This window comes from Anomaloglossus baeobatrachus, chromosome 1 (assembly GCF_048569485.1).
Source record: "Anomaloglossus baeobatrachus isolate aAnoBae1 chromosome 1, aAnoBae1.hap1, whole genome shotgun sequence".
In the NCBI taxonomy this organism is placed as follows: Eukaryota; Metazoa; Chordata; class Amphibia; order Anura; family Aromobatidae; genus Anomaloglossus; species Anomaloglossus baeobatrachus.
Window position 1 is genome coordinate 412,881,963 of NC_134353.1, and position 12,263 is coordinate 412,894,225.

A 12,263-nucleotide genomic window follows, 5' to 3' on the forward strand; every position below is an offset into this window, starting at 1 on the left:
GACGAGCCTTGACATGACGCTTTGAAAGTAAAGGTACCTTATGGGCTCGTCTGGAACGGAGACCATTGCGGTGGAGTACGTTACTTATGGTATTGACTGAAACCAATGTCCCCACTGCCATGAGATCTTCCCGGAGCTCCTTCCTTGTTGTCCTTGGGTTAGCCTTGACTCTTCGGACAAGCCTGGCCTCAGCAAGGGGGGAAACTTTCAAAGGCTGTCCAGGCCGTGGAAGGCTAACAGTAGTTCCATAAGCCTTCCACTTTCGGATGATGCTCCCAACAGTGGAGACAGGTAGGCCCAACTCCTTGGAAAGGGTTTTGTACCCCTTGCCAGCCTTGTGACCCTCCACGATCTTGTCTCTGATGGCCTTGGAATGCTCCTTTGTCTTTCCCATGTTGACCAAGTATGAGTGCTGTTCACAAGTTTGGGGAGGGTCTTAATTAGTCAGAAAAGGCTGGAAAAAGAGAAAATTAATCCAAACGTGAAGCTCATTGTTCTTTGTGCCTGAAATACTTCTTAATACTTTAGGGGAACCAAACAGAATTCTGGTGGTTTGAGCGGTTGAATAATAAATGACCCTCTGAATAAACTTTTCACAATTTAAAAAAAAAGAAATAACATTCTTTTTTGCTGCAGTGCATTTCACACTTCCAGGCTGATCTACAGTCCAAATGTCACAATGCCAAGTTAATTCCGAATGTGTAAACCTGCTAAATCTGCAGGGGGTTGAATACTACTTGTAGGCACTGTATATCAAGAGGGGGCCTGCCGCATCATGTTGTGCATTTGTTTCTCAACATGATATTTCAAGTTTGGCTGCTTTTTCTCTTCTGTGATGTTTTTTACCCCTGAAATGGTGCTTTGACCCCTGCACCCCCGGGCAATTTTCTATTTTTCGGTTTTTTTTTTCTTTTGCTCCCCGTCTTCCGAGAGCTATAACATTTTTATTTTTCCATCAATCTTGCTATATGAGGGCTTGTTTTTTGTGGGACAAGCTGTACTTTTATAACTTTTACCATATAGTGTACTGAAAAGCAATAAAAAAATTCAAAGTGTGGAAAAATTGCAAAAAAGTGCGATGGCATGATTGTTTTAGGGATATTTTATTCACTGTGTTCACTATATGGTAAAACTGATGTGTCAGTGTGATGCCTCAGGTCGGTACGAGTTCGTAGACACCAAACATGTATAGGTTCACTTTTATCTAAGAGGTTAAAAACATTCAGACTTGTGTCCAAAAAAAGTGGAGCACTTTTTGCTCCATTTTTCCGTGACCCGTAGCATTCTTATTTTTTGGGATCTGTGAATCAGTGATGACATATTTTTTGTGTCTCGAGCTGACGTTTTTAATGGTACCATTTTTGTGCAGATGCTATGTTTTGATTGTTATTGCATTTTGCGCAAAATTTGCGGCAATCAAAAATTGTAATTTTGGTGTTTATTTGGTGTAATTTTTTTTGCCCCTATGCCGTTTACCGATCATATTAATTAATTTTATATTTTGCTAGATCAGGCGTTTCTGAACGCAGCGTTACCATATATTTGTAGATTTTTTACTTTTTAACCCTTTATTTTTCAATAAGAAAAATGGGGGGGTGATTTAAACTTTTAGGTTTTTTATTTTTTCAAACTTTTTTTTAACTTTTTTTAATTTTACTAATTTCCCTAGGGGACTGTAAGGATCAGCAGTCTGATCGCTCTTTCATTTCTGGTGATCATAGCTACACAGCTCAGATCACCAGAAATGCTCATCTCTTGTAACAGCAGCTGCTCTGTCGGCTGTTACAGGAAGTGAATCATAATAGGTCAGGACTCAGGAGTCATCACATGACCCTGTGATACCATGGCAAACATTGGCTCCCAGTGATGATGTCTTGGGGCTTCCGATGGCAGCGGGTAAGTGCGCGTTACCCGCTGTGGGCATTAAAGGGGATAACAGGTGCAGGTGGATTGTGGATCCACATGTGCCAGTGAGGCACACGTCAGCTGTTCAAATCAGCTGACATGTGCAGGAATCACCGCACGCTCACCTCAGCAGCCAGAGGTGATTACCCCTTGATGATTTAGAACGTACCGATATGTCCTCGGTCTTTAAGGGGTTAAACTAAGTCCCCTGCCCTTAGTCTTATACTCCCCACTCTGGCGGACTCCAGCACTTTATCACCTGCCAGCAGCTCCAGTGTTTCATGGAGCACGCTGGAGGTCAGTCTTCAAAACATCTCTATGAGAGCCTCGTTCTGGCTCTCATAGACTTGTATTGAGTGCTTGTGATGTATCTTCTGTCATCCAACCAATCAGAAGTTACGATCACAAGATGGCGCCGTGGGACCAGAGCAATGCCAAAAAAAGGTGAAAATGCCAGAAGATGAGTATAAGACTGGGGGCAGAATTAAAATGCCACTCCAGCAGTGAAATAAAAAAAAAGCTGGAATGGTGCTTAAAATGATTCGTTCATTGTTAGCCTAACCATTGATAAAATCCTCCTATGGCTATAAATTTAGAATTAATTAAATAATAATGCAACTCACTATTTAAGATAATAGTTAATATTTAAAAGCACAGACATAATCATATATTTAATTAATTTCTACATAATTTCACAAATCTCATCAAAGAGGAATGTTGTGAGTAGACTTTAATTATATTTCTAAAACATGTAACACTTTGCTCTTGATGTGTAGCATGCTAAACGACTTTTTTATTATTTCTTTTTTGTGTGGCTACAAATATATTACTTAAAAAAAAGTTCATTAAAATAAATATCTTACATGTTTGTAAGCAGAACTAATAAAATCCATAGGTTTTGGCCAAATTCTGTAGGCTCCGTATGTCTTGGAAGAGGTTTGTGCAGTTTGGAAGCTGTAAGTGTTCCCATGTTTGGCATTGTGGGGTTATTTTACCAACCTAACAGATTTCCTCATTTTACTGGAGAACTTGTATCCTTGTGGATTTTATCAGACCTCTCAAAAGTCTGATTTGATAAGTTACGGAAAAAAAAGATTTATTTAATAGAATATTTAAAGGAGTTTTCCATGGTTAGGTTTTTAATCTGTCTAGGCTTGTTTTAGGTAAAAAAATAAGAAAATCATTATTACCCACCTTCCGCTGCTCCAGCACTGTCTCTCCTCCACTGCACCAGGGACATCATGACTTAGTACTTAACAAAAATTCAGAACCTTGTAAAAAAACAAACAAACAAGACCTAAAGAGGTCAAAGAGCCTTACCACATGGCTTAGGATATTTAGCTAAAAAAAAGTCTTCTCCAAAATGTTTTCTTCCCCAGCTATCCAGCACCCCAGTCTGCCATGAAAATGCTATGTATAAGTAGGTATCTTTTGCTTTTGGAGAAGACTCTAGTTTGAATAAATCCCCATGTAATATGGCAAGGATTTTTAAAGGGTTAAATATTGATTTATAGGTTGAGCTACTTCTGAAGGTGATTTTATAGAGCCAGCTTTTTTTTCCTGGAAAAGAGCTATTTTTTATAACCATTGAATTAAAGAAATCTCCCATTAAAGGGAACCTGTCAGTGCAATGTGCCCCCAGAACCACGAGCAGTTCTGGGTGTATATTCTAATTTCTGCCTAGCCGTCCCTGAATACACAAGCATAGATAAAGGGATCTATAGAAAAAGTATTTCTAAAGATCCTTTATCTTATGCTAATGAGCTTTGGGGACTAGTCCCAAGGGCGTTGTATCCCCTGACTAGTCTATCCTCTTAGTACACCCCTGTGGGCGTGCTAACACACTAACATGCTATTCAATGCAGCATCACCAGCAGTGACGCGCGTACCTGTGTTCGCTGTGACCGCGCTTCTCAATACCAGGCACTTCCGGTTATGCGCAATATGAAGGCGGGTGTACACGTCCCGGCTTCAGAGAGGTCTACTGAACATGACTGGAACTGCCCGGCATTCAGTACTGCTGTCACAGTGAGCACAGGTACACGCATCACCGCTGGTGATACTGAATTGAATAGTATGTTAGTACATCCACAGGCAACATGCTTAGAGGGCGGCTAGTCGGGGAATATAACGCCCTTGGCACTCATTAGCATAAGATAAAAGATCTTTAGAAACACTTTTTCTAAAGATCTCTTTATCTATGCTAGTGTATACAGGGACGGTTAGGCAGGGATTAGCAATATACACCCAGAACTGCTCGTGGTTCTGGGTGCATATTGGACCTGACAGGTTCCCTTTAACTTTTTACTCCTAACCCTGTGTATATGTGTATGTCTTGTAGTGTAAGTGTGTTAACATACTCGCCTATTGCTGTATGTTGTGGTATCCAGCACTGTTGACCTTTTACAGTCTCCAGCTCACTCTATGCTCTATGCGTGAGCCGGAAGTCTATGTTACAATTTAAGTCTATGGACTTAATCTCCATAGATTTACATTGTAAAAGCCACTTCCAGGTCATACAAAAGCACACCGTGACCCAGAGATACTGAAGAGCAGGAACATCAATCTGAAGAGAACCGGAACTGCACTGTACACCAGAGATGACGGCAGTAGGTGACAATATTAACATACTGTTGCTACAGTATACAGTGCCTACAAGTAGTATTCAACCCCCTGCAGATTTAGCAGGTTTACACATTCAGAATTAACTTGGCATTGTGACATTTGGACTGTAGATTAGCCTGGAAGTGTGAAATGCACTGCAGCAAAAAAGAATGTTATTTCTTTTTTTTTTTTTTTTTTTTTAAATTGTGAAAAGTTTATTCAGAGGGTCATTTATTATTCAACCCCTCAAACCACAAGAATTCTGTTAGATTCCCCTAAAGTATTAAAAAGTATTTCAGGCACAAAGAAGAATGAGCTTCACATGTTTGGATTATCTCTTTTTCCAGCCTTTTCTGACTAATTAAGACCCTCTCCAAACTTGTGAACAGCACTCATACTTGGTCAACATGAGAAAGACAAAGGAGTATTCCAAGGCCATCAGATACAAGATCGTGGAGGGTCACAAGGCTGGAAAGGGGTACAAAACCCTTTCCAAGGAGTTGGGCCTACCTGTCTCCACTGTTGGGAGCATCATCCGGAAGTGGAAGGCTTATGGAACTACTGTTAGCCTTCCACGGCCTGGACAGCCTTTGAAAGTTTCCACCCGTGCCGAGGCCAGGCTTGTCCGAAGAGTTAAGGCTAACCCAAGGACAACAAGGAAGGTGCTCCGGGAAGATCTCATGGCAGTGGGGACATTGGTTTCAGTCAATACCATAAGTAACGTACTCCACCGCAATGGTCTCCGTTCCAGACGAGCCCGTAAGGTACCTTTACTTTCAAAGCGTCATGTCAAGGCTCGTCTACAGTTTGCTCATGATCACTTGGAGGACTCTGAGACAGACTGGTTCAAGGTTCTTTGGTCTGATGAGACCAAGATCGAGATCTTTGGTGCCAACCACACACGTGACGTTTGGAGACTGGATGACACTGCATATGACCCCAAGAATACCATCCCTACAGTCAAGCATGGTGGTGGCAGCATCATGCTGTGGGGCTGTTTCTCAGCCAAGGGGCCTGGCCATCTGGTCCGCATCCATGGGAAGATGGATAGCACGGCCTACTTGGAGATTTTGGACAAGAACCTCCGCTCCTCCATCAAGGATCTTAAGATGGGTCATCATTTCATCTTCCAACAAGACAACGACCCAAAGCACACAGCCAAGAAAACCAAGGCCTGGTTCAAGAGGGAACAAATCAAAGTGTTGCAGTGGCCTAGTCAGTCTCTTGACCTTAACCCAATTGAAAACTTGTGGAAGGAGCTCAAGATTAAAGTCCACATGAGACACCCAAAGAACCTAGATAACTTGGAGAAGATCTGCATTGAGGAGTGGGCCAAGATAACTCCAGAGACCTGTGCCGGCCTGATCAGGTCTTATAAAAGACGATTATTAGCTGTAATTGCAAACAAGGGTTATTCCACAAAATATTAAACCTAGGGGTTGAATATAATTGACCCACACTTTTATGTTGAAAATGTATTAAAATTTAACTGAGCAACATAACTTGTTGGTTTGTAAGATTTATGCATCTGTTAATAAATCCTGCTCTTGTTTGAAGTTTGCAGGCTCTAACTTATTTGCATCTTATCAAACCTGCTAAATCTGCAGGGGGTTGAATACTACTTGTAGGCACTGTATATACATATACACATGTTAAGCTTGGAAAAAGTTTTAATGACAGGGCTTCTTTATGATTGGTCATCATATAGCCTAAAAATCCTATGTGTAATGGCTTTGTTTAATGTAAAAAATCCAGAAGTTTTATGTCATGTGAGCCCCTGAGAGAACATGAGGGGCCACATTCAGCTTCTGAATGTCATGGAGAATAGTAGCAGTAGAGAAAAAAGAATAAAACATTCAATGATAATCATATACAAATACACTATTAGGAGCAAAATTATTGGGACAGCTACTGGAGCTTGTAGTCACATTTTAAACCTCTAGGCATTAATATGGCATTAGTCCGCCTTTGTAGCTATAACATTTTTCACTCTTCTGGGAAGGATTTGGAGAAGATTTTTGAGGGTCTGTGGGACCTTGTGCCCATTGATCCAGAAGGTCATTTGTGAGTTCACCTACTGATATTGGATGAGAGGTCCTGTCTTGCAATCTGTGTTCTAGTTCTTTCAAAAGGTGTTTAATGGGGTTGAGGTCAGAGCTCTTTGTGGGACAGTCAAGTTCTTCCTCATCATCTTCAACCAGCCATAGTTTTATGCAATGCAATTAGACAGCTAGTGATCACTTGGAATTCACCAAACCCTTATTTGTCCATCAGACATCTAGATTAGTCACTTCACAGAACACTTTTCCACTGCCAGAGTCCATTGTGCCTTATGCCACGAAATCTGACTCTTGGCTCTTTGCTTGATAATGTAATTTAATGATTAAGAGGCTGCCCCTATAATGTATGTCTATAATATTGTCAAAGTGGATGTTGTAATGGAACCAGTCATACGGTCATAATCAGGACTACTGGACCACACAACTTGGGATCACTAGTCCAATGTTTATGGCCAAATGGGCAATGTTTTGTAGGGTAGCTAATAGTTATCATACCACTTAGTTCTTTAATTCGTTATGGGTATCTAGTAACTATGGGTTTCGGCTGTGTTTTTTTAAGTCTGGTCATAACTTCTTTCTTTCCTTGACATTCTACAGCGTATTTTGGGATTTGTACTGTGCAGCACCTGACAGAAGAGAGACCTGTGAACACTCCAGTGAAGCTAAGGCGTTCCACGACTATGTAAGTTAACACCCCGCTACTACCCTATGAACGCTTTGCTCTTTAAAGAATCCATATGGTTTCTCTTGTCTTACTTTGTAATTAATGATGGATGATGTAGAAAAATGCTGCTTTTGTGTTGGGTGTAGTATATAATATGTGCAGATGCCATTTTGGAAAGCCCAATGGTGACAAAGATCAAAGGGTTAAGTAAAAATATATGCAAAATGATGTCTATTTCTTTTTTTTCTGTCCCCTTTGATTCTCTAAAATGTAACACACTTTTATTTTGGTATTTTCCCCCAATTTAACTACATTTTACTGATCTTTTATGAGACTCTGGTTGAACATAGAAAAACAGCTGGAAAGTCTTAAGAAAAAAAAATGAAACAGAAATGTGAGCCAAGGAAAGCCTGTTGCGTGCAGCTATTGTACTTGGCTGCGGCACATTTGTGTATGATTCAGGCCGAACATATATTCTAGCGGGCAGGCTGTGGGCTCTCTGTTTAATTGGAACCGCAGTGGTTTAGGAAATATGTTTCCCATGGAAGCTTGGTTAAAAATTCGGCAGTCAACAGTCATGTATTCAGTTAACCCCTCCTGCACTACATACCTGTACAAAGATCGGAGCATTAAAAAAACTAGGCAACCATTTACCAACCTTTGTTACCCTGGCCTTATTTAGGAAACAGTTTAAAATTTTTATTTAATGCATGTGACGCACCCCAGGGCATTGGGGTACTCGGTCCCCGGCCTTGTATTCACTGGGACGTATTATGAGTGGCCGTTGCCTGGTTCCGTGACCCTGGGGGTCGCTTAAAAAGGAAATTTTGTACAAGGGAAAAATAAAAATACAGTGTTTTTTGTGACGCAACATGCGGTATGCGGCTATATAGGGAAAGCCGCCTCTGCAAAGTCTCTCACTGCTGGGGCTGGTGGTATTAGGCAGCTTAGATGTTATGGCTCTCCACAAGTAGAGCTAGGCCCCAGGGGAGGATGATGGTGGTTGTAGTATATAGATGCAGTGGTGTAGAAAAAATTCAGATAACACAGGAGCTGCGATCTAACTTGTGCTTTACTCAATGATTTGGACTTGCTGCAACCTGGCTGGTGCTGGTCTCTACCAATCCGGTATTTCTTTGGTCCCAGTACCGGTGTAGTGACCTGGTGAGTTTTACTTCCATGCACCCGAACCTCTCTTGGGTCGGACCTCTGTACCCGTTCCCAGGTTTCCTCTTTGCTGCTGTGCCCCGGACACTAACGTCGGTAAGGTCCTTGATGATCCCCTCACCGGGCAGATTGTTATCAGGTGAGCCTGAAGCGTCTTCCTGAACTAGGGCTCTGTACCCCGTCGGTGTTCAGTTCAGTGAGTACTCACGCCGTACTCTCCCTGGCAATCGTACTCCCTGTTACTCATTCAGTCACTTTACACTTTCCGTCTGTGTACGGACGTCTGACTTCACGGCTTACTGACTTGATGTCTAACTGACTTCCGTCTGACAAGATATCCGTCTCCCATCACTCCACTGACTAGCCCCTCCTCCTCCCAGGTTTCTGACTAGTGGATTGGATGAGTCCCGACCAATAGGTGTCCATCCATCAGTTCCATCTCTAGCTTGTTACCCAGTCTGGGGAAAAGGGTGTGGATGTGTGTGTTTGTTATTTATCGGCACTGGTCTTCCAGGAATCCGGGGTTAGATGTAGTACCCTGTGGCACCTGACACTCAGGGGCGCCACACATGGGATTTTATTTTCTCAGCCATTCTGGTTTGTTACATAATGTATATAGAATATATTTTTGGTCAAAAATTAAAAGACCCATTTCCCGTCAAGTGTACTGACTGATATCAGCTATACCACTGTTATTAACTGAGCACTGCCCGTTTATAAGTCAGGACTTCTGAGGCTAAGCTGATCCTAATGGGACCCGTTTCTGTGACCCTGGTGCTCAGCTGTTATCACTGGGGAAACCCTTACCTCTACCTTTTCCAGTAGCAGCAAGTTCATATCAGGGCACTCATTAACAGCCATTGATTTCTCCGATTCTCTGCAGTTCTCTAGAGCAAAGAGCGAGGAATCTCCTCTTATCTCAGCATGCCTTGGCTTATTAGGACAAATAAAGGGGTTTTTTTTATAACAGACAGCCGTATTTATAGAATTGTATTAACTTGTGTAGGTCATATCTACGTGGTCATTCGAGCACTGGCATATTATATGGATTTTCAATCATGAGACATTAATATATCAACTCTAAAGGGGTATTCCCATCTCCAAGATCCTATCCCAATATGTAGTAGGTGTAATAATAATATTAGCAAATACCTTCATTTAGAAATGTAATATAGTTCTCCTGATATAGCCATGTCTTTTACCTCATGTGCAGGGCATTGCAGCTTAGATATTCATGGTTACATCCACTCATAGTGACAGTAAGTTGCTTGTGGCTATAACCATGGATATCTAAGCTACAATGCTCTGCACATGAGGTAAGAGACATAGCTATATCAGGAGCTCTATATTACATTTCTAAATGAAGGTATTTGCTAATATTATTACACAGATTATTGCAGCTTCGGTATATATGATTACGTCCCCTCATAGTGACAGTAAGTTAGTTGCTTGTGATCGTAACCATGGATACCTAAGTTACAATGCCCTGCACATGAGGTAAGAGACATGACCATATCAGGAGATCTATACTACATTTTTAATTAGAGGTACTGTATTTGCTAATATTATTATTATTATTACACCTACTACATATTGGGATAGGAATGTAGCTAGGAATACCCCATTAAGTAGAAAATGTTGAGTCTGCAAAGCATTGAAGTATATTTCTAAAACATTGTCAAAATGTTTATTAAAGGGAACCTGTCAGGTCCCCTGTGCACCCAGACCCTCTAACAGTTCTGGGTGCATATCTATAATCTCTGCCTAACAGTCTCTCCATCTAGTAGTATACATAAATAGATCTTTAGAAAAGGTATTTCGAAATATCGTTTATGAGATACCAAACTGACCTGTGACTAGTCGCAGAAGCATTAGGTCCCTGGCTAGTCTCCCCACTTAGCTTGTTATTACACCCCTATGGGCATGATAACCTGCTTTACAATGCCCAGCGTCATGGCAGTGCGATACAAAGCTGCGCATGTGCCCGACAGCGATGAACTTCTTTGATGCCGGGTGTATGCGTACCCAGCTTCAAAGACACTCACTGCCCATGATTGGAACGTCCACTCATGCGCACCACTCCTCTCTGTAGCTGGAACACATACACCCGGTTTCACAGTACTGTGCATGACCGGAAGTGTGGACGATCATGGGCAGTGAGTGTTTTTAAAGCCGGAATGCATACACCCACCATCAAATTAAACACTGACGGGTACAAAGCCAGGTCAAAGAAAAGAAGCTCAATGCTGATGGGTACAAAGACACGCTCATACACGACTTTGTATCGTGCTGCCATGATATAGGACATTGTAAGTGGACTGATTAGCCAGGTAACTAATGACCCTGGAACTAGTTACAGCCCTCATTAGCATCTTAGAAATGATCTTTAGAAATACTTTTTCTAAAGATCTGTGTATGTATGCTACTAAATGCAGGAATTGTTTGGGAGGGATTATATGCACCCAGAACTGGGAGTGGTTCTAAGTGGACTGGGGACCTGACAGGTTCCCTCTAAATGTATTACTGATCATCAGTAATAATTTTTCAGAATGTTCATCAGAATGACCCATCTTGATTTGCTGTCAGGTCTATATCAAGCTTGATCATTTCCAGAAGTATTTTGTATATTTTTTGCAAAGATCCTTTTGTTAGGTACAGGGAAGAAATGTGAAAAATGTTTTGTCACTCACCCTCCCTTCTATTTCTCTAAAATATGTTGATACTTTTAGGATTTTTGAGAGCCGGGTTGCATGAATAATGTATCACACTACAATTCTACTTTTTATATTTCTATGTAGAATGAATTGATTGGTTTTCAGCCATCAAGTGGCTTAACTGGGGCACAGAGTATTGCAGATGCTGATATTTATGGAGGCATAGTTCTACTTTCAGATGTTTGTTGAAGACAGGTTTCCTATTAATATGGGCACAGATTGTTACACGAATCTAACTTTTGTAATCATGATTTCGATTTCAAAAGAGCAATTTCAAGAATTTATTTGGGGGTAAATTGCTATTTTGCTGGCATAGAGATTAGGTTTGAAATAGGTGAGAACCTATTTTAGGAAAATGTAAGTTTCACTGTGTTTTCATGAAGTTTCATGGATTAATTTAGCTTTTGGCTGTGATACTGGCTGTTTGAACCGCCTGTTCAGTATGATGGCGTCTCAGTAGAAACAGATACCAGATCACACATTCTAAAAGGTATTACTCCTTTAATATGTCACATTTCTAACATTATACACAAGCAGGATCACAGACCCTCATATATCTGCTTCTATATAGTGCACTGCTATTTAATGTTTTATTCACCACCTCCAGCTATATAGTTGACGAACATTTTGTGGCAGGACAAAGAAAGGCAAAGAAAAGTCCCACAGGCAATTATTCCAGTTATGGAAAGAAATTTGCCTTTCACATAATATCACCACCTCTGCAGAAGCATAAGGCTGACAGCCAAGAAATAATCAATGGCTTCAAAAATAGCATTTGTAGAAGTTCACTTTTTATCAACAAAGTTCTTATGATTTTTACATTTTAAATGAGATGACACCATATTCATATAATTTTCCCTTTATTTTTATAAATTATGTTTTTACTCTGTTATTTAGCCATGGCGTAATAGAGTCCGCAAGACCCCAGTGCAAAATTTAGACCTGGCCCAACTGTATGTTGGTCAGATGTATAGGCCATTGTTCCACTCTAAATCCTATAAAGATATATGAGTTGCCCCCTTTATTATGTAGTAATGTACCCCTTCCTGTACTAATGTCCACCCGTCCTGGGCCCCTTCCTGGTTTATATGTTCCTCATCCCAAGCCCATACTGGTGTGTGTGTGTATGTGTATGTGTATATATATATA

At 40.9% G+C, this 12,263-nt stretch overlaps 1 protein-coding gene across 1 annotated transcript in view; it reads left to right on the top strand.

The window, feature by feature from the left end:
• Nucleotides 1-12,263, top strand: part of SSBP4 (single stranded DNA binding protein 4) — a 634,733-nt gene that overhangs the window by 238,932 nt on the left and 383,538 nt on the right. The window contains exon 4 of the mRNA XM_075352595.1: nt 7,167-7,251. Coding sequence (XP_075208710.1) covers nt 7,167-7,251 — 85 coding nt within the window. The remainder of the gene's footprint in view (nt 1-7,166; nt 7,252-12,263) is intronic.